General features: G+C 38.6%; 1 protein-coding gene across 26 annotated transcripts in view; it reads left to right on the forward strand.

The window, feature by feature from the left end:
* Window positions 1-23,581, forward strand: part of ST7L (suppression of tumorigenicity 7 like) — a 229,180-nt gene that overhangs the window by 29,322 nt on the left and 176,277 nt on the right. For 15 of the 26 annotated variants that reach the window (XR_007923918.2, XR_007923919.2, XM_051857380.2 and 12 more), the window contains 7 exons: window positions 3,092-3,223; window positions 4,806-4,884; window positions 10,939-11,093; window positions 13,073-13,170; window positions 13,425-13,539; window positions 18,449-18,521; window positions 19,723-19,825. Coding sequence is in view for 24 of the 26 variants with exons in the window: in XM_051857380.2 (XP_051713340.1) it covers window positions 3,092-3,223; window positions 4,806-4,884; window positions 10,939-11,093; window positions 13,073-13,170; window positions 13,425-13,539; window positions 18,449-18,521; window positions 19,723-19,825 (755 nt within the window). In the remaining 2 variants the exon portion in view is untranslated. The remainder of the gene's footprint in view (window positions 1-3,091; window positions 3,224-4,805; window positions 4,885-10,938; window positions 11,094-13,072; window positions 13,171-13,424; window positions 13,540-18,448; window positions 18,522-19,722; window positions 19,826-23,581) is intronic. The other 11 variants (XM_070077862.1, XM_070077866.1, XM_070077861.1 and 8 more) reach the window with 3 other exon arrangements.

The following is a 23,581-nucleotide window of genomic DNA, read 5'->3' on the forward strand; positions in this document are numbered from 1 at the left end:
TCAAGATTTAAAATGAGATGATTTCACATTAAAATCCAGATTTGTACTTTTTGAAAGTTGGGAAATACTGGAAAACTGAACCTGCATTTCCACTTGGCAGTAATCAGCAGAAGCTGAGCTGTGGCTTCCCCATTAGATAGTGCTTGTGCTTGCAGTCCACTCCTGTGTGTTTCCTGCCTGGTCTTTGTGGGTGTTTACATTTGTGACCCCTCAACCTGGGATGACTGCCGGTCTCTTGTGCTTGTTAGGTTATTACTTAATTTGAGAAATAGATAAATTTGAGTCAGTTATTTATATTGATTATTTTTAAGCATATCAAGAGCTCTTTAAAGAGGACAGTTGAATACTAAAATAGCATTTTTCTTTAAATTATTCCTAAATCTATTTTAGGAAAAAAGTTAGATATTTTCTTTTTCTATTTTCCCTTAGGCTTAGGACTACCTTGGTGGTGAAGAATAATCTTGAAAGACTGAAAAGAACATTTGAAAAATAAAATTTTAAAAAAGGTCTTACATGTGCATTAGATGACCTCACTGGAAAATTTTTTTAAATACAAATTAAAATACACTAGCTTTCTTTCTTTCTTATTTTTTTTAAAGATTTATTTTATTTATTTGAAAGACAGAGAGGTCTTCCATCCACTGGTTCAATCCCCAGATGGCCACAACGGCTGGAGCTGTGCTGATCCGAAGCCAGGAGCCAGGAGCTTCTTCCGGGTCTCCCATGTGGGTGCAGGGGCTCAAGCACTTGGGCCATCTTCTACTGCTTTCCCAGGCCACAGCAGAGAGCTGGATCAGAAGTGGAATAGCCAGGTCTAGAACTGGTGCCCATATGGGATGCCGGCGCTTCAGGCTGGAGCGTTAACCCGCTGCACCACAGCACAGGCCTCTCTTTATTCCTCCCTCCCTCCCTTCCCCTCTTTTCTTTTCTTTTCTTTTCTTTTCTTTTCTTTTCTTTTCTTTTCTTTTCTTTTCTTTTCTTTTCTTTTCTTTTCTTTTCTTTTCTTTTCCTTTCTTTTCTTTTCTTTTCTTTTCTTTTCTTTTCTTTTCCTTTCTTTTCTTTTCTTTTCTTTTCCTTTCTTTCTTTCTTTCTTTCTTTCTTTCTTTCTTTCTTTCTTTCTTTCTTTCTCTCTCTCTCTCTCTCTCTCTCTCTCTCTCTCTCTCTCTCTCCTCCCTCCCTCCCTCCCTCCCTCCCTTCCTTCCTTCCTTCATTCCTTCCTTCCTTTCTCTCTTTCTTTCTTTCTTTCTTTCTCTCTTTCTCTCTTTCTCTCTTTCTCTCTTCCTTTCTTCCTTTCTAGATTTACTTGTTTGGGGGCCGGCGCTGTAATGTAGTGGGTAAAGCAGATGGAAGACCTCCCTCTCTCTCTGTCTCTCTGTCTCTCTCTCTCTCTGTCTCTCTGTCTCTCCTTCTCTCTCTGTGTAACTCTGACTTTCAAGTAAAATAAATAATAAATCTTAAAAAAAAAGAATTATTTATGGGAAAGGTAGAGTTACAGATGAGGGCAAGATCTTCCTTCTACTAGTTCACTCCCCAAATGGCTGCAGTGGCTGGAGCTGAGCTGATTTGAAACTAGGAGTCAGGAACTTCTTCTGAGTCTCCCATGTGGATGCAGGGGCCCAAATACCTGGGCCATCCTTTGCTGCTTTCCCAGGCCATCACCAGGGGTGCTGGATTGGAAGTGGAGCAGCCAGGACTCGAACCGATGTCAATATGGGATGCTGGCACTGCAGGCGACAGAATTACCTGCTATGCCACTGTGCCGACCTGAACTAGTTTTCTAAATGTATCCAATTAGAAAATATTGGGGCATGTGTTTGGCACAGAGGTTAAGATGCCCCTTGGGACACCTGCATTCCATATCAGTACCCCAGTTCCAGTCTAAGCTTTGTTTCTGATCCAGTTTCATGCTGGTGCATACCCCGGAGGAGCAGATGATGATTCAGAACTTGGATCCCTGCCATGCATGTGGGAGACTCAGAATGAGCTCCAGGCCCCTGACTTCAGCATGGTCCAGCTCCTCTCTCTCCTACTCTCTCTCTGACTTTGAAATAAAAACAATCATAATGTAACAAAGGAATGGAGGAAAGAAGAAAGAAAAGAAGGTAATATAGATCATCTATACCTTACTGGGAATGCTTGGGACCAGAAGTGTTTCAGATTGAGGATTTTTTTTTATTTTGAAATATTTGCATATACATAGTACAATATCTTGTCTAAACACAAAATTCATTTATATTTAATATATACCTTATACATATAGTCTGAAGGTAATTTTCTACAGTATTTTCGGTGTGCCTTTGTTTTGGCTGACTAATCACATGAGGTCAGATGTGGAATTATACTACTGTGACATCATGTTGGTGCTCAAAGGTTGTTCAGATTTTGGGTTTCAGATTTTCAGGTTTAGCGATGTGTTAGTGAGGAAAGGCTGCTTGAAGGAGTATAAATTAAAACAATCTTATTGAGGCCAGCCTTGTGGTACAGTGGGTAAAACTGCCTCCTGCAACACTGGCATCCCATATGGGCAACATTTCAAGTCCTGGCTGCTCCACTTCTGGTCCAGCTCCCTGCTAATGCTTCTGGGAAAAGCTGCAGAAGGTGGCCTAAGTACTTAGGCTCCTGTACCCACATGGAAGACCTAGAAGAAGCTCCTGGTTTGGCCTGGCCCAGCCCGGGTTGTTGCAGCCGTTTGGGGAGTGAATCAGCAGATGGAAGACCTTTCTTTCTGTCTCTTCCTCTCTCTCTCTCTAACTCTGCCTTTCAAATAAATAAAATAAATCTTTTTTTCTGTAAAAAAAATCTTATTGAAAGGAGTTTGGGGTTATTTATTAAAAATCTTTTAAAAGATGCATCGATTTTAGCCAAAGGATCCACTTTTTTATTTTTATTTTTTAAAATATTTATTTTAGTTGGAAGAGTTACACACAGAGAGAGGGAGAGGCAGAGAGAGAGGGAGGTCTTCCATCCGATGGTTCACTCCCCAGTTGGCCACAACGGCTGGAGCTGTGCCAGTCTGAAGGCAGGAGCCAGGAGCTTCTTCCAGGTCTCCCAGGGGCCCAAAGGCTTGAGCCATCTTCTACTGCTTTTTCAGGCCATAAAAAGCAGAGAGCTGGATTGGAAGTGGAGGAGCTGGGACTCGAACTGGCACCCATATGGATTGCTGGCACTGCAGGCAGCGGCTTTACCTGCTACGCCACAGCACCGGCCCCAGAGTCTACTTTTAGTAAGGAAATGTTTGGTCAGATAAGCAAAGATAGTGAAAGATTGCTCTCACATGTTTTTAGGGAAAAACTGATGTAACTTAATTGTCCATCAAAAGGGAACTGGGTAAATTAAGATATATAGTTTATAGGCTGGAGTACTAAATAACCATGTAAAATGTTGATAAAGATTCAATGTCAAAATTTAACTTGTAGACAATATATAATTTATAGAAGAGAGCTGCATCATCAAAGATCATGAGTTGAATATATTGTATTTTTATGTGATAGCTTGGTGTTTCAGCAGACTGATATTCTTTACCTGGTCAATATCAGATGAGTGCTGACTTGCATCAATTTGTCAAGTTCAGGAAGCATTAGCTGTCATCTAGCTGGTGACATGTTTGATATAAGAAATGTATTTTTGTTACACAAGTGGAATATATTGTCTCCTTTTCTTAGCCAAGACTAATATTTTGTTTCCAAAGGAAAACTGAAACATTTTCCACATTATTCTTTCTGGACAGTTGTGGGTTTTGTTCCAAAAGCAACACTCATATTCTTTAGTTTTCTTATCAATCTTGAAGCAGGCCAGATAGCTTCATGGGTCAACCTTATTTGTTTGTTTAATTTTTAAAAACTTTACTTAGTATAAAATCTTTGTTTTATTACAGTAAATGGTAGCAAAAGTTATTGTTGTTTTTTCAGAGAAATCCTAACTCAGGCTTTTGTTGAATCATGGTAGAGACTGACATTTTCCAGAAATGTACCATATTCTAAATTAATTCCTCTCTTTCCTTTTTTTATACAAAATGCAAATTCAAACATTTTTCCTAGAGTGAATCATTGATTAGAAAAAGACTTTGTTTTTAAGCTTTTGTGTATTTTTAGTAGTTGCATAGAACCTTTTCAGAATGATAAAAGTAGAATTGTAGTATTTCATATTGATTATAATCTGGTATCCCTCAAACTCAATTTCATTTCTTAAGAAGATTTATTTATTTGTTTACCAAAAAGGCAGAGTGACAAAGAGAATGGCATAGACACAGAGAGAGACCTTCCATGTGCTGGTTTACTCCAAATACCCTCAATAGCCAGAATGGGCCCAGACTGAAGCTAGTAGCCAGAAACTCCATCCTGGTCTCCCATGTGAGTAGCAGGAACTGAAATATTTGAGCTGTCATCTGCTGCTTCCCAGCACCTTAGCAGGAAACTGGGTTAGAAGCAGAGTAGTCAGGACTAGAACTGGTACTCTGAAATGGGATGTTAGTGTTGTAAACAGAGGCTTAAACTGTTGAGTCACAATACCTGCCCCTCAAACTCAATTTTAACATGCATTTAGATATATAAATGTTCATGTATAATAATGATGTAGTTAACTTGATTAAGTACCTTATATGTTGTTATTCAAATAAATCAGAAAAAGTTTATTTTTATATGTGAAACTTCCAAATAAGGTTGATGTAAGCCCAATTAATTATTTCATATGTTTAAAAACATGCTACTTAAAGATTTGTTCATTTTCTTAGCTCATTCTTCATGCATTTCTCATAAGATTGTTTATGTTAACCATCTCATCTACTTTCTAAAATATTTTTCCTACAGTTATGCAGAAGGCATGGAGGGAAAGAAATCCTCCAGCTCGAATCAAAGCAGCCTATCAAGCTTTAGAATTAAACAATGAGTAAGTTTGAAATATATGGAAAATAAGTTTGTTTTGTAGGAAACCCAGGCAAATGACTTGCTGTTTTCTTTTGTCTGTTCCTAAGTCACTTAGAATCACTAGCAGTCCTCTTCCTTGTTTTCATACAAGAGACAATATTTGTAATGTTCTATGATATCTGTATTTTGCTTCTGAAATTATAAACATAGCTTTTGAGTAGAAATTACATTTAAAATACTTTTTAGAGAATGCTGATGGAGAATGTTGATAATACTTGATAGTGAAAGGAGCACTAAAATATGTTTACCACCTGTTTTAATTTTTTTATTTAAATCATTGATTTAAAGCATTCATTCATTCCTAAGAACTTCAGTTGCTAATATTCTTGGAAGCATGACAGGGGGATTCAAAATAAATAAAACAGCTCTGTCAACTTAAGTTTTTTTTTTTTTTACATTAACAACATTTATATTTTTATAGCTCCTTGTGTTAACTTTTTATTTTGAAAAAAAAAATGTAATCATAAGAGAGCTTAATATCTAAATGTGACAGATCAATAGATATTAATATAACACAGACTAAGTAAATGCCAAGAGTAAAAAGGTGGGCGATCCCAGTAGTTAGCCTAACTTCTAGCAGGCGGCGGGAGCCCCAGGTACATTTCTCCTTACACCCCCAACTCCTAACCACCCCCCCCCCGACTCCCCCAACACCCGCCTTCTGCCAGTCAGGTAAACTGCTCCCAGGTGTGGCCCAGGCCCACCTGGAAAGCTACCTTCAAGCTGATTGGAGAGGCATATTGGCATCAGCATCGGTTCTGTCCAGAGTTAGTGTTCCCCTGAGTGAGTTACACCCCTTCTCCCTGTCCTTTAAAAGTGTATGTGGCTGCGAATACAGTTGGACATGTTCGCAGAAACTTGTCTCCAGGGCTCCTTGTGGAAAGGACACTGTCTCCCTGCTGTCCCCAACAGTGGCCTTGCAGGACAAGCTGCATAAAAATATGGTACCAGTTTAAGTTAATCAAGGAATGCTCCTGGACAATGTGAATTTAGAATTGACCTCTGAACTGCCCCACCCCCACCTCAATATAGTATCTCTTTAAGAAATGGCATCCCAAGGCACAGCAAAAACGGTGGAGAAGCTGATGGAGCAAGGACAAAAAGTCTTAGATCCACGTTGACCTCTCACCTACATAACAAAGACCAAGCCCATATTTCTCTGCCCTGCTAAAACAACCCTACTCTGCCTTGACCAGCCCTGGCCTGCCTGGACTATTAGACACATCACTATCTGAAGAGTCCAGCTATCTGCCTGAGCTCTCCCCCGAAGTCAGCAGCTCAGGCTCAGAGTCCAGCATCAGCCTAAACTCCTCCCAGCCCACACTATTCTCTTGTAGGACCTTTAGATCCAGCTCAAGCTCTCCCATTATCTTGGCAGCCCAGCTTTAGCTCAGACCCGAAAGCCTCTGCCCACTGCTTTGTATTATATAAACCACTAGTCTGTAATGGAGGGGCTCTCTCTTTCCTGTGTGTTTGCTGGCACCTGTCTGCCTCGTGTTCACCTGGTTCTTCTGAATAAACCTGGTCAGGCTGTGGCTTCATGCTCTAAACCAGTGAATAAGTTGGAAAAAAACTGTCAGAATAAACTTTATTGAAACTAGCTTCAAGTTTATAGTAACCTGGTAGATGCTTAATTATGGGAAAAATACCTGAATTTCCGTAAGAACCATGTTGTATTTTAACTTAACTTACCATGACCCCATCCCCAACTCCTAGCTCAGTAGCAACCTTGAAGACAGCAGTGTGTATTCCAAGTATAGACTTCTAGTACCAGAGTAAGCAGAATGGATTTTATTCCAAAGAACAGTGGTTGTTCATTTTGAATATGGTGGCTCTATGAAGGACCAGCTAAAGGACTTGGTTTTATTTCAGCTAAGCCTAACTCTTTCAGGACTGACGTAACTATTCTGGGGAATGTTTGTTAGAACATTTAAAGGCAAATGCTTTAGCTACTGCTTGACCAAGGGATAACAGCTAGAGCAAAGAATAGACAAGCCAGAGAACTTATGAGACACTTTGGGAAATAAAGGCTTTGAAAAGCCCTAGAAATGTCAAAGACATTGTGGGGGGGAATACTTGCTCTGTATTAGCTGAGATAATAATGTGGTTTCTTTTCTTCATTCTACAATGTGATTGGTGTATTACACAGATTTATTTTCATATGGTGAGCCATTCTTGCATTCAAAGAATAAATCCCATTTGGTCACCATATGAAAATAAATCTGTGTAATACACCAAAAAAAACCTTTTATTTAAGGTATACAAACTTCCTGCATTTCATAAATACAACTTAGGGTCATAATGATTCTTCCAATTGTACCCACCCTCCCACCAACACTACCACCCTTCTTTCACTCCTCCCTCTCCTATTCCCATTTTTATTTTTTTACTAAGATCTATTTTCAATTAACTTTATACATGTAAGATTAACTCTGTACTAAGTAAAGAGTTCAACAAATAGTACAAAAGAAAAAAACACAACTGTTTCTCAACAATCTAGGCAAGGACTAGGACCAATGGATGGAAAATCTCTCTCCTTCCTTCCAAAAAAAATCAGCTAAAAAGTATTGTTGAAATAAGTTAAAGAGGACCTAAATAAATGGAAAGAAATCCTGTGTTCATGGATTACAAGTCTTACTTTTGTTAAGATGTCAGTCCTCTCCCAGCTGATCTACAGATTTAGTGAAATCCCTGTCAAAATTCCACTTGCCCTTTTGCTGAAATGGACAAGGTGTTCCTAAAATTGATATGGAATTGTGAGAGACCTTGAGTAGTCAAAACAAACTTGAAATAGAAGAACAAAGTTGTAGAACTTACACCTCCCAATTTTAAATCTTATGGCAAAGCTGCAGTAATTAAATCATGAGAATAGATACCTAGATCAATAATTCCAGTTGACAGTTCAGAAACAAACTCATACCTGTATCCAGTTGATTTTTGACAAAGGTGCTAAGATCATCCAATGGAGGATAAAAATATTCTTCAATAGATGGAGCTGGAACTACTGGATAGCCACCTATAAAACAAAGTTGGGCCCTTGTTTCACACCATATGTATCAGTTAATTCAACATTAATCAAGGATGTAAACATAAGAGCTAAGACTATAAAACTCTTAGAAGAAAACATGGAGAAAATCTTTATGAGCTTGGATTTTGGAGTAGTTTCTTAGATATGACACTAAAACCATAAACAACAAAAAATGAGACAAATTAGACTTCATCAAAATTAAATCTTTTGTGCATCAAATAACACTATCAAGAGATAGAAAATAGAGTTGTGATTGCCAGGGGTGGATGAGGTTAGGGAAACAGGGAGTGATTGCTAAATTGGGGATGATGAAAATGTTCTGGAATTACATAGTAGTGATGGTTTCACAACTTTGTGAATATGTTAGATGTCTCTGAATTATATACTTTAAAATGCTTTAAACTGTGTATTTTGTTGTGTGAATTTTACCTCGATTTAAGAAAACTATATTTCCAAAAATAAGATTCATCAGATATTGATAATACTAATTTTTATATTCACATCTCTATTTAAAATAGTTTTGAACAAATGTGCAAAATCTTTAGGGAGAAGAAACTGTTTTTACCATGCAGCTATTATATAATTTAAAATCATGTTCATAATTTGATTCTCACTTAGATCTTTTTTTTTTAATTTATTTGACAGATAGAGTTAGACAGTGAGAGAGAATCTAAAGCCAGGAGCCAGGATCCCACCCCAACCCTGGTCTCCCATGCGGGTGCAGGGGCCCAAGCACTTGGGCCATCCTCCACTGCCTCCCACCCGCACCGGGCCACAGCAAAGAGCTGGACTGGAAGAGGAGCAGCCAGGACTAGAACCCGGCGCCCATATAGAATGCCGGTGCCGCAGGTGGAGGATTAGCCAAGTGAGCCACGGCACCGGCCCCTCACTTAGATCTTTTTAAAAGTAGTTTTATTATGGTTATTTAAAAGCATTGAGTTGGCAGTTAGGAAACCTAATGTTTTAAGTAGCAGTATGGAGTGGGTCTTTGACTTAATCGTTAAGTTACCATTTGGGATACCCACATCTCATATTGAGGTGTCTGTTCGAGTCTGGCTACTCCACTTCTGATCCAGCTTCCTGCAAATGCACACCCTGGGAGGCAGCAAGTACTTGAATCCCTGGCACCATAGGAGACCCAGATTGACTTCTGGGCTCCTGGCTTTAGCCTGGCCCAGCCGTGGCTATTGCAGGCATTTGGAAATAAACCAGCAAATAGAGGATCTCTCCTTCCCTACTTGCCCCTCTGCCTTTCAAATAAAATGGAAATAAATACATAAAATTTAAAAAAAGCAGTATATCTAAAGCTTCAGAGAAATCCATTGCATAATCATGGGGAAATCTTTGTTGATTAGTGAAATTATTTAGAGTATCATGTGAAGGATGCTGAAATGGTATGAATTGCATTTCCATGTTTGAAAGACCGTCTTGTCACCAATGATAGCTATCTTGCCATCACTTTTGTCTCATGCTTAGCCTTATGCTTTTACCAATAATCTCTCTCTTATTTCTTAGATAAGCGATCCTCCACAGAAAAAAAAAAGGAGGACCTTATATATACCTTTACATTTTTCATAGCCACATTTAAAAAGTGAAAAAAGATGAAATTAATGAGTAATGTTTTATTTAACCATGTTAAAAATATAATATTTGGCACATCAATATTTTTAAAAATAATACTTACTGAAGTAGTTTCCATATTTCTAAGTCTTCATAACCTTGTGTGCACTTTATATTGACATCGTGCCTAATTTGCAGTAGCCACATTTCAAGTGCTCAACATCCATATGTGGCTAATGACTAGAATACTGGCCAGCGCAGGCATAGATAATCAAAACTAAGACATTGTCTACAGAGAGATGTACTTGTTTCTGGGAATGGAAGGAGAGCTTGTTCCTCTTTTTGGTCCCAGAAAAGAAATTAGTTCATCTTGTTAGCTCATTGTTAACTTAAAACATACAAAGAAAAATCTCTATTGTAGTGAGGTGAAGAAAACTTGGAGTAAACATGAGCATGAGGAAGAGGAGCCGGAGTTCAGGAGGAAGGAGGAGAATTCAGATCAAGGGTAGTTATGCTGTATGCTATTGTGGATAAGTCTAAGGGGAGTATGGAGCAGCATGCAGAGGGGACGCTCAAGTTTGGGAAAAAGGTCTGGTCTTGCAATGTGTTTCTGAGTCAGATGTTAAAGGTGCCTCCATTGGCCAAAGGACTGTCTTTTCAATCTTTACTCTGTCCCACATGAAATGAATATTATAAAATATGTAATGACTAAAAGCAGCTAGGACCATAGAATATATATAGTCTCCTGAGTAACTTTTCAGATAATTCCTTTTTTAAAAATATTTATTTTATATATTTGAAAGTCAGAGTTACACAGAGAGAGAAGGAGAGGCAGAGAGAGTGAGGTTTTCCATCTGCTGTTTCATTCCCCAGTTGGCCACAATAGCCGGAGCTGCACTGATCCGAAGCCAGGAGCCAGGAGCTGATCATCCAGGTCTCCCACGCGGGTGCAGAGGTCCAAGGACTTGGGCCATCTTTTACTGTCTTCCCAGGCCGTAGCAGAGAGTTGGATCAGAAGTGTAGCAGCCGGACTTCAAACCAGCGCCCATATGGGATGCGGGCACTGCAGGAAGCGGCTTTACCCACTATGCCACAGTGCCGGCCCCTCAGATAATTCTTTATCCTCTCTTCTATCCCCTTCCATAAAAAGAAAACATAGGCCAAAGGATCAAAGAATGGAAGTAGAAATAAAAATGACAGAAATAAAGAGCAGAAGATAAAAGAGTGGATAATTGTGGAATCGGCCATAATAAATATACTAACATGCTACTCATAAATTAAAATATTGAGTGAAATTTGTTTTGCCCTAAAAAAGCTGGAAAATTTAGGCACAGCCGGGAAACATGCTATAGAACAAAAAGACTTACCCAAGAGAAAATATTTACTTTACTAGTTGACTTAAAATTGCTTTGCTTGTTTTCTTCATAGCTGTGCCACTGCATACGTTCTACTGGCTGAGGAAGAAGCAACAACCATTGTAGATGCTGAAAGATTATTTAAGCAGGCACTCAAAGCAGGAGAAACAATTTATAGGCGGTCACAGCAGTGCCAGCACCACAGTCCTCAGCATGAAGCTCAACTGAGTAAGCAACTTTAAAACTTTAACTGATTCTTACTGTATTCTTGCTGCTATAACTGGCTCTTTTATGTTTAAAACAACAATAGGGCCCAGCGTTGTGGCAAAGCGGGTAAAGCCACCTGTAATGTCAGCATCCCATATGGCACTGACTTGTGTCCCAGCTGCTCCACTTCTGATCCAACTCCCTGCTAATGGCCTGGGAAATGCAGTGGAAGATGGCCTGCTGCCCATGTGGGAGACCTAGTTGAAGCTCCTAGCTTCAGCCTGGTCCAGTGCTGGCCATTGCTACCATCTCGGAGAGTGAACCAGCAGATGGAAGATTGTCTCTCTACCTCTCCCTCTCTCTCTTTCTGTAATGACTTTCTAAATAAATAAAATTCCAAAGAAATGAACAATAATAAGACTTAATATGTAGCCATTAGCTAATTCCCATAAGAAATAACTAATCATAATACCTACTAGTCAGCAAGACAGAAAATACATTAGCCAGAGAATGCTTGTGTAAAGAGAATAGATCTGCCCTGGTTATTGAGAGAAAATATGCTATTCTGAGACTTAATAGTCATTTATTTCATTCAAAAATTGGACTGGTTATGGTTCTTAAAAATGTTCAGGATACAGAAGAGCCTTCTAGCAATAATAAATAGTTACTACCTTTATTCTCACACTTAAAACAATAGAAGTATATCATTTGGTTTGCTCTTCAAATTATGTATCTGTATATAATCCAAAAGAGTGGCTGCTTTCACACCATCTGAGTCTTAGCAAAAAATATAGCCTTATATGTGGCATTGATTCTTTGGTTGATTTTTCTTCATAACATGTTTGGGATAGGATGGGCTATTGCCTGGTCTGAGATCCTTTCTTTTCATTCTTGGAGGTACTCTCCTAGTTCAGATTGAGAAATTTTTACCAAAGATGTTAGACTCAACAGTACTGCTGCTTGCTATTTTTGTGGTCAGAGGGTTTTAGTTCATGATTTTGCATATAGTGAGCAATGAATTGAAATATGTTTATGTATGCATTATCTGTTACCAATTAAGTTCTAAATCTTTTGTTTGTAGAAAATTTAAATGCTGGCCGGCGCCGCGGCTCAGTAGGCTAATCCTCTGCCTTGCGGCACCCGACACCAGGTTCTAGTCCCGGTCGGGGCACCAGATTCTGTCCCGGTTGCCCCTCTTCCAGGCCAGCTCTCTGCTGTGGCCACGGCGGCCATTGGAGGGTGAACCAATGGCAAAGGAAGACCTTTCTCTCTGTCTCTCTCTCACTGTCCACTCTGCCTGTCAAAAAAAAAAAAAAAAAAAAAAAGAAAATTTAAATGCTTTCTCTCTAAGTTAAATATTGCTATTTACAGTATGTTTCATTAATGCAAGTTGTTTTAACATATAACTATGGGAATATATAAATTTTCAGCCTAAAACTATGTCTGTAAAGCCATTTTGTCCTTATATAATCTTAAATACAGTTAGGTTACAAAATTTTGTAGCACTTACTAGAAGTTATTTTATACTTTGTTAGTTACTAGTTGTTAAGAAAAGTCTACAATAACCATGGAAATTTTATTGTCATTTTTTGGTTTTTAGTCAAAATGATAGATATTAAAATAATAATTGTTTATACAGAAGCAAAACAGTAGATTACTTTTATATCTTCCTATTAATATATGTGTTTCTTTTATGTTAATATTAAATGAACTTCATTCTTAAGCAAATATCTTTATATATTACTGTACTTAGATTACTTGCTATTAGAGGCACAAATAATTCAGTATGTATTTAAGTTTTTAACACAGAAAACTTCAAACATACACAATAATAGCACTCCCATTCAATATTCATCATTGAAATTCAACAATCATTAATATTCTTCATTTCTGACACAATTTAGTTTTAGTTGACTCTTCTAACATAAGCAATTAAAAGTAATGATTGATATGTTAATGAAATAGCAGGCCATTATACATCTTTTTGCATTTCAAAATAGGGAGAGATACCAATGTACTGGTGTATATTAAAAGAAGATTGGCAATGTGTGCAAGAAAGTTAGGAAGAATAAGAGAAGCAGTAAAAATAATGAGAGATGTAAGTAAATTTAATTACTGAACTATTCTTTTTATTCCTCTAAAATATAGTTGAAGTTGCCAGTTTTTTAATGCCAAATCACTTTTTTAAAATGGAAGTTTTATAACAAGATAATTATTTAATTATATACATTTCTTAAGTGTTTGGTCTCCACGGTTTTATAAGGAAACAATAGAATTTCTACTTTAGTAAAACAGGCTTAGCTCTATTGAGTTTTGCTATGGTTTTAATAATTTTTTCCTTTTAATATACAGCTGATGAAAGAATTTCCTCTTCTTACCATGTTGAACATCCATGAAAATCTCTTAGAATCACTTTTAGAATTACAGGCCTATGCAGATGTTCAGGCAGTCCTAGCAAAGTATGATGGTAAGTCATATTTGAGTTGATTGCATGATTCAGGTATTATTTTATTAGTTATATAATTATAAATATGCTCCTATTTCTCTAATTTTCTCTTTCTAGTCTTGTCAACTACCATTTAGTATGCATTGGTACACATTGTTATTAAGTATCTTCTTTATCAGAACTTTGGATAGCAAGTGACTACAACGAGGAGCTCTGCTTCTGTTGATATTTATTTATTAATTCAGTAGCTGACAGGAGTGAGGCACTTGGAATAGAGTGGCAAACAAGAGGACATGGATTTAGACCTTATAGAATTTCTGGTTTAGTGGCAAGTGCAGACAAATAGCAGTTACACTGTAGACAGTGTGTTGAATTAGGAAAGAATGGGTACTTTGCATGTAGGAGGGTGCCTGATTTATTTTAGAGTGTCAAGGAGGGCTGTCAGGAGTTGCCTAACAATATGTATAAAAGTAATTCAGGGCCTGCGCCGCGGCTCACTAGGCTAATCCTCCGCCTTGCGGCACCAGCACACCAGGTTCTAGTACCAGTCGGGGCGCCGGATTCTGTCCTGGTTGCCCCTCTTCCAGGCCAGCTCTCTGCTGTGGCCAGGGAGTGCAGTGGAGGATGGCCCAAGTCCTTGGGCCCTGCACCCACATGGGAGACCAAGAAAAGCACCTGGCTCCTGGCTTCGGATCAGCGCGATGCACCGGCCGCGGCGGCCATTGGAGGGTGAACCAACGGCAAGAGGAAGACCTTTTTCTGTCTCTCTCTCTCACTGTCCACTCTGCCTGTCCAAAAAAAAAAAAAAAAGTAATTCAGAATAGCATTTTTTTAATAACCTTCCCAGTTTAAGACTTTTTATTTTGTATTTTTTTTAAAAAAGATTTATTTATTTATTTGAAAGAGTTACAGAGAGAGGAGAGGCATAGAGAGAGAGAGGTCTTCCATCCGCTGGTTCATTCCCAGTTGGATACAACGGCTGGAGCTGTGCTGATCTGAAGGCAGAAGGCAGGAGCCAGGAGCTTCTTCCAGGTCTCCCACATGGGTGCAGGGGCCCAAGGACTTGAGCCATCTTCTACTGCTTTCCCAGGCCATAGCAGAGAGCTGGATTGGAAGTGGAGCAGCCGGGTTTCAAACCGGCACCCATATGGGATGCCAGTGCTTCAGGCCAGCGCGTTAACCTGCTGCGCCATAGCACCGGCCCCTCAGAATAGCATTTTTACAATACTTTTGAGTTCAAAATGTAATTTACTATCTTCTCTGATCCTTATAATAAGGTAGGATGGATATTTTTCTTTTCCTATTATTGAATAAGGAAACTGGAGTTGAAGAAGTTTCAGTATTAGAAAAGATCTCCCAATCAATAAGTGGCAAGCTTCAACTTAAATCATTTCATTGTTAATTAGTCTTCCCATAATTAACAATTCAATGTTTATTGGCTATTTTTGTTGTATACTATAATAATGCTAGTTTATCACAAATAGAGTTGGGATAATTTTAAAGATGCATAGATTTTCTCCTAATTCTGAATGAGGCATCAGCTTTTAGCCCCAAACTGGAAGTTTCCTAATAAACATAATGTTTCTAGACAGTCATATCTTTCACTATAGTTGAACACATATAAGTAACTTACTCACACTTCTCCTGTTGTAGTTTCCTACATGTGAGTTTAGGAGTCCTCATGGCTTGGAGACTTTGAAATGTGCTATACTTGGAAAGGGAAGTTTATTTCTTTTAAACATCTGGAATTCTTGCATTTCAGAATAGTAGAGGCTCATGGAGAAATTTGTGAGAAAATATTTCCATATGTAACTTACTGGACTCCTGGCCTACTTCCGATACTTAAGATGAACCAGATTAGGGACGGCATCTGAAAGTCCAGAATACGACCTGACATGTTAAAAAATAAAATAAAACTAATAAAGTGTGTCTAAGTGGGTATACTTCTGGGTTTTCAGTTATTTTCATAAGTTCCAGTTTTTACCACTCTCAACTCTTGGCAGAAGTTGAAAGCAATTTCCTTATTTCTCCATTTGTTAGTATAACTCTAGAATCAAAAACATCAAGAGAGTTCTCCAGTCTTACACTTCTGATTCATTATTTTGGGCATTATTTAAAACAGGACTAATGTAGTTAGTCATTTAGTAAAAATACTTATTTTAGAAAATGCAGAAAATCCGGATATCACCTCACCCCTGTTAGAATGGCTATTAACAGGGTCCAGCGTTGTGGCACAGTGGGTCAAGGCAGTGCTTTTGGTGCTGGCATCCTGTATCAGAACACCCATTTGAGTCCCTGCTGCTCTGCTTCCCATTCACTTCCCTGCTAATGCACCTGCGAAAGCAGTGGAAGATGGCCTGCATGTACCTGCTTACCCATGTGGGAGACCTGGATGGACTTCTGAGCTCCTGCTTTGGCCTAGACCAGCTTGGACATTGCAGCCATTTGGGGAGCAAAGCAGCCAATGGAAGCTCTCTCTGTCTCTGTCTCTGACTCTGTTTCTGTTGTAACTGTATTTTTTAAGAAAACTTTTATTTAATAAATATAAATTTTGAAAGTACAACTTTTGGATTATAGCAGTTTTTCTCCCCATAACCTCCCTTCTACCCACAAACCATCCTATCTCCTACTCCCTCTCCCATCCCATTCTTCATTAAGATTCATTTTTAATTATCTTTATATACAGAAGATCAACTTAGTATATACTAAGTAAAGATTTCAACAGATTGTACCCACACAGACACACAAAGTATAAAGTACTGTTTGAATACTAGTTTTACCGTTAATTCGCATAGGGACATTAAGGACAGAGATCCTACATGGGGAGTAAATGCACAGTGACTCCCGTTGATTTAACAATTGACACTCTTATTTATGATGTCAGTAATCACCTGAGGCTCTTGTCATGAGCTGCCGAGGCTATGGAAGCCTCTTGAGTTCACAAACTCCGACCTTATTTAGACAAGGCCATAATCAAAACAGGGGTTCTTTCCTCCCTTCAGAGAAAGGTACCTCCGTTTTTGATGTCCCGTTCTTTCCACTGGGATCTCACTCACAGAGATCTTTCATTTAGGTCATTTCTTGCCAATTTTTTCCATGCCTGAGAAACTCTCATGGGCTTTTTAGCCAGATCTGAATGCCTTAAGGGCTAATTCTGAGGCCAGAATGCTGTTGAGGGCTTTTGCCATTCTATGAGTCTGCTGTGTATCCTGCTTCCCATGTTGGGTCATTCTCTCCTTTTTAATTCTATCAATTATTAGCAGACACTGGTCTTATTTATGTGATGCCTTTGACACTTAATCCTATCTTTATGATCAATTATGAACTTAAACTGGTCACTTTGACCAGTAAGATGGCATTGGTACCTGCCATCTTAATGGAATTTGGAATCCCCTGGCACGTTTCTAGCTCTACCATTAAGGTTAAGTCCAAGTGAGTGCGTGCTGAACTGTACATCTTCTCCCTCTCTCATTCCCACTCTTATTTTTAACAGGGATCAATTTTCAGTTGTAACTGCCTTTCAAATGTCATTCTGCCTTTCAAATAAATAAAATAAATCTTTTTAAAAAAGAAGAAGAATGGCTATTAGCGAAAAGAAAGTAACAAGTGCTGTCCAGGATTTGGAGAAAGGAAAAGTTTATTTTTTTTTTAGATTTATATTTTATTTATTTGGAAGGCAGAGTTACCAAAAGAGAGAGGGAGAGACAGAGATCTTCCATCCTTTAGTTCATTTCCCAGAAGGCCTCAATGGGCTGGGCTGGGTTAGGCCAAAGCCAGGAGCCAGGAGCTTCCTCAAGGTTTCCCAGGTGGATGCAGGGGCCCAAGTACTTGGGATATCTTCCACTGCTTTCCCCAGGTGCGTTAGCAGGCAGCTGGATTGGAAGTGGGGCAGCCGGAACACAAACCAGTGCCTATGTAGGATGCTTGCATTGCAGGCAGAGGCTTAACCGTCTATGCTCAGCACCAGCCCCGAGGGAAGGTCTTATGCCCTGTTAGTGGGAATGTAAATAAGTAGAGAAATTATGGAAAAGAGTATGGAGATTTCCTTAAAAACCAGAAATAGAACTGTATGATCCAGCAATCCCATTACTGGGTATATATACAAATGACTTGAAAGCATTATATCAGAGTGATATGTGCTCCATCTTTATTGCAGAAGTGTTCACAACAGCCAAGATATATCCATCATCAGTTGAGTGGATGAAGAAAATGTCACACACACACACACACACACTCACAGCAAATACTATTCAGCCATTAGAAAGAATGAAATCCTGTCTCTCTCACTCTGCCTTTCAAATATATAAAAATCATTTTTAAAAGAAAAGTATCTTTCTCTATTTTGAGAAGAAAGCCCTGATACCAAAGAAGTTGCTCCTAGCTCAAGGATGCACAGCTAGTAAATATTAGAATCAGGATTCAAACTCAGGTCTTTCTTCTTTTTGTTGCTTTATGAAAGATTTATTTATTTATTTGAAAGTTAGAGTTATACAGAGAGGGAAGGAGAGACAGAGAGAGAGAGAAAGGCCTTCCGTCCGCTGGTTCACTCCTCAATTGGCTTCAACAGCCAGAGCTGTGCAGATCCAAAGCCAGGAGCCAGGAGCCAGGAGCTTCCTCTGGGTCTTCCCATGTGGGTTCAAAGGCCTAAATACTTGGGCTGTCTTCTACTGCTACCCCAGGCCATAGCAGAGAGCTGGATTGGAAGTGGAACAGCCAGGACTCAAACTGGCACCCATATGGGATGCCGGCACTGCAGGCAGTGGCTTTACCTGCTGCACCACAGCGTCAGCCCCTCAAACTCAGGTCTTTCAAGTACATTACAGATGCTTCTACTACTATATTACATTTGTTGAATTTTTGCTGTGAATTATTTTTATTAAAATTATCTTTTTTTTATAATTCTTACCTACATTGAAAATTATTATTACAGATATAAGCCTTCCAAAATCAGCAGCAATCTGTTATACAGCAGCACTGTTGAAGACAAGGACTGTTTCAGATAAGTAAGTAGTTACAATAACTATAATAATTTGGAAAGAGTGGAAAGCTAGCTATTATGTTTTTCTTCCACTAACTTTATTGTTTTAAAGATTTTATGTATTTATTTGAGAGGTAGAGTTACAACAGTGAGAGGGAGAGACAGAAAGGTCTTCCATCTGCTGATTCACTCCCCAAATATCTACAGTGGCTAGAGCTGTGCTGATCTGAAACCAGGAGCTTCTACCAGGTGCAGGGGTCCAAGGACTTGGACCATCTTCTGCTGCCTTCCCAATCCATAGCAGAGAGCTGAATTGGAAGTAGAGTAGCTGGGACTTGAACCAGTGCCCATATGGGATGCCGGCGCTGTAGGCGAGGATTAACCTACTGCACCACAGCACTGGCCCCTCCTCCACTGACTTTAAACAGTACTCTTTTTTCTTCTTCTTTGATTGTCTGCATATATCGGGCTTCTGACTATTGGTAGTAGAAAGTTTTTAGAGCTAAATAAAATGGGACTCAGATTCAGCCTTTACCACACAACAGCTGTAGGACTTTGGGCATTTTGAGTCTCTTCCTCATCTGTAAGATGACATTGATAGCACCAAAGGGTAATTATATGAGAATTATGTATGCAGAGTGCCTGAAGCAGTATCTAGAAAGCACATACAGTAAATATTAGTCATGATGATAATGATAAGGTATGTGGTAGGGAAGTAGGTTTTATGTTAGCTGCTCTTAGATTGTAATAAAGTTATTCTCCTTTCCTTGTATTTTTGGCTGTCCTTAATTAATTCTCTTTATTTTGCTCATAAGATACTCAGAAGCAAACTAAATGGTGACCATTTTACTCTGCCTTTGATTACCTTGCCTTGATATGAATTGGAATGAAATATGCATAGCAAGTTTTCTCTCAGATGAAATATACTTCTGTCTCATGAGATTCATTGGATGTCCCTTAATAGCATTTTTTACTTTATTACTTTTCCCAAAGTGTGCCTTCATTGGACTCTTCCTGAAGGCTTTCTTTACCCAAGTTTGCAGATTTTCATTCTTTACTCTGTTTTTTCCTCTGTATAGTTGAACTAGAAGTCTTTAATTGTTAGTAGTCGTTTGGCTTTGTCTTTGGCTATTGCCAGAAGCCTCTTTGCTTCAAGGGGTTTTGTTATCTAAATCCATTTTCTTTTTTTGATATATTCATTTCTTTATTTTGTGGTTTCCTTACAGATTCTCTCCAGAAACAGCCTCTAGAAGAGGGTTAAGCACAGCAGAAATTAATGCTGTGGAAGCAATTCATAGAGCTGTGGAATTTAATCCTCATGTTCCAAAAGTGAGAAATTTTATGATGAAAATATTACTTTTATTTAAGTTTATCAAACTGATGACAATGTGTAGACCAAAATTTGTGTCAGAATTGTTTTACATTTTGCTATATTTTGTTGGTTATTATTTACCTTAAAGGGGACATTAAATTAGAAAGGTAAGAGTGATACTTAAAACTATAGACTTTGTGATTGCTGTCAAAATAAAATCTGAACTATGTTCACTTAGCTGTTCTTTTATTGTAGAGAAGAAAAAATCAAATGATGTGGTCTTAATAAAATATCATTCATATTTTAGATCACTAAATCAAGTTTCCTTAAATTGTGAAAACTTTATCTAGACAGATACTTGAGTTTTAAACTAGGGTTGGATAGACAGAAACTAAAGAAACATAGATTATTTTAATCAATGATAGGAAACAGATGTGAAAGTTCTCACAAAAACTGTTGAGTTGATGTTTATTTAGTCCCAGATGAAACTATATACCTGCTTCATTTGTCTTCATATTGTACATCTTGCATTTATACAAACTATTGGTTAATTTTTGTGTGTTATTACCCAAGTTAAAGTTTTGCATTTACAAACAGTGTTCCATGTTAGGAAATATAGAATACTCAAGAATAGATGCCCTTACTACAAGATGTAACTATAGCTGTTAATTCTAGTATAATAGTGTTAGTGGAATTTGCTGGCTAGTAGACAGAGATTAATTTCTGAAAGGTAATTTCCAACAAGAATAAGTTGTAAGCCTGTTGAGTAAGTAAAAATATGGTCAAGAAAATTACTGAAATCCAAGGATGAGCATCATTTTATTTATATTAATCTCTCATTAAGTGATACTTGTCCCATAAATTTAAATTACTCTTTTATTATGAATTGTAATTACATATATAGGAAAGTAAACAAAACAGAACTGTGCATCTTAATGATTTATTATAAAACAAATGCTTGAAAATTAACACTGAGATAAAGAGAAGCCTACCTGACTCCCTTTCCCAGTTGTAGCCTCTTATCTCCTACTTGAAGATAACCATTATTCTGACATTAGCTATGCTCACTTCCTCCTTTCCTGGGTATTTATTCCATCTAGAGCTGTATTTATTAACTTCCAGATGTATAAAGGTTATTTTTAATTTATGATTTTTGGCACAATCACTTTGTCAGAGAATATACTCTATGATTTTACTCCTTTGAAATTTTTAGCAGTTCTTAGATTTCTGTTTATTTTTCATATCTCTTGGGTCATTCTAGTTTCTAATTCTTTACTAAAATTTTAAATATAGACTTAGCTCTCTGAAAGTAATTAAAGGTAATTATTTTAAAGTTTTTGAAAATTTCAGTATCTGAAACTTTGGTATATCTGTTTCTATTATTCTTTTCTCTTGCATCATGTTCATATTCCCTGTTGCACCTAGTTTTCTTTGACTGTGAAACAAACTTTTTGTTTAAAAAGTAAAAACGGCCGGCGCCGCGGCTTACTAGGCTAATCCTCCACCTTGCGGCGCTGGCACACCGGGTTCTAGTCCTGGTCGGGGCGCCGGATTCTGTCCCGGTTGCCCCTCTTCCAGGCCAGCTCTCTGCTGTGGCCAGGGAGTGCAGTGGAGGATGGCCCAAGTCCTTGGGCCCTGCACCCCATGGGAGACCAGGATAAGTACCTGGCTCCTGCCATTGGATCATCGCGGTGTGCCGGCCGCAGCGCGCTGGCTGCAGCGTGCCGGCTGCGGCAGCCATTGGAGGGTGAACCAACGGCAAAGGAAGACCTTTCTCTCTGTCTCTCTCTCTCTCACTGTCCACTCTGCCTGTCAAAAAAAAAAAAAAAAAAAAAAAAAAAGAAAGGAAGAAAGAAAAGAAAGAAAAAAAAAAGTTGTAAAAATATGAGGCAGCCATTTGGCCTAGTGGTTAAATTGATTGGGATGCCACTGTCCATTATTGGAGTGCCTTGTCCAAGTCCTAGCTCCACCTTCAATTCCAACTTCCCACTAATGCACACCATACATACAATGGGAGATAACATGTGATGACTCACTGCTCGGGTCCCTGCTTTCCATATAGTAGACTTAGATTGAGCCTGACGCAATCCTGGCTATTGTGGGAATGTGGGTAGTGACTAATAACTGGGAACCCTGTCTCTCTGCCTCTCATGTAAATTAAAAAAGCAAACAAAAAAACCAAAAAACATTGTTAAAAATATGGGTTGGCATTTGACTACTCATTAAAACACAGGTTAGGACACCTGGGCCCCACATTGAAGTACCTGAGTTCAGTTTCCCCTCTAACTTTTTATTCCAGCTTCCGGCTTAATGCAGACCCTGGGAAGCAGAGGTTATAACTACTAGCTGGATTCTTGCCCACGTGAGAGACCTGGATTGAGTTCCTGGCTCTTGACTTCAGCTTGGCTTAGTCCAGGGCTACTTCAGTCATCTGGGGAGTGAACCAGTAGATGGGAGCTAGCTCTTTCTGTCTTTCTTTGCCTCTCAAATAAATACATTTTAAAAACATTTATATAGAAAAGTTATAAAATAATTAAGAACCTTAGAGAATCATATTATCTTCCTCCAGATAGAATTTTCATTGCTCTTGGCTACCTGGAGCAAGTACTAGCAGGCTACGACCACTTTGATCCAGTTTCAGTGATTACATTTTCTGGCCTGCCTAGATGACTTGAAACTGAGCAGTAGTCAGTGAAAATTTTGACTTCTTTCTGGCTCATCCTTCCTCCTTTCCAGGCCCAAATTGGATTCCAGAGGTTTTACCAGGGCTGCCTCTGTTTGGCTCCAATTTTTGTACTCCTAGCTTTTTAAAACTGCCAGACAGGCTAAGCAGCTTCTTAACCATCTTACTCAGATTTGGCAAGTCCTCCACAGAAGTAGTAGTTCTGAATGTGCCCACTTCTCTGGATTTCTGTCTTCTTTGGATTGTGGGCTAGTAATTTTCCCTTTGTTATTTCTCTGATATGTTAAATTAAGTTTTAAAAAATATTTTTTCAGCTTTTCTAATTGGGAGAGTTGATCTAGATTACCCAGTTTCCCATTACTGAAGTGGAAGTCTGTAAATGCTTTGAAATGAAATCCTCTGCTCCCTAATGGTATAGAGTGATTAAGAGAATAGATTCTGCAGCCAATCTGCCAGGGTCTGAATTCGGGCTTTACTTAACTTTGTGAATTTCAGCAAGTTATTTAACATCTCTGGACTTGAGTTTCCTCATATGTAAAATGAAGATAATATTCTCTACCTTATAGAGTTGTCATGAAGATGAAAAGAGTTCATATCTTTAAAGTGCTTTGAAGAGTACCTGGCACATAGTAAACATTCCAAAAGTGATTGTTACTGTTATTATCCAGAGTAGACTGGTAATCTGTCCCTTGCATGAGAAGATAAGCAGCAATTATTGATTGAAAAAAAAAAAAGAACTACTACTCAAATTAAATTCATCATTAAGATGTTTAAAAATTTAGTGCTAGGCATTTGGCCCAATGATTAAGGTATCACTTGGGACACACAAATCCCTTATTACAGTGCCTATGTTTGAGTCCTGGCCCCACTCCCAATTCTAGCTTCCTGCTAACATACACCTTGAAAGGCAGCAGCAGGTTGTGACACAAATAGTTGGGGGTTCCTTCCACCCACATAGGAAATCTGGATTGAGTTTCCAGCTATTGGCTTTGGCCTGGCCCAGCCCCTGCTATTGTGAGCATTTATGGAGTCAACCCAGTAGATGAGAGTTCCCTCTCTTCCTCTCCCTCTCCATCTCCCTCTGTCTGCC

This window comes from Oryctolagus cuniculus, chromosome 7 (assembly GCF_964237555.1).
Source record: "Oryctolagus cuniculus chromosome 7, mOryCun1.1, whole genome shotgun sequence".
Classification (NCBI taxonomy): domain Eukaryota; kingdom Metazoa; phylum Chordata; class Mammalia; order Lagomorpha; family Leporidae; genus Oryctolagus; species Oryctolagus cuniculus.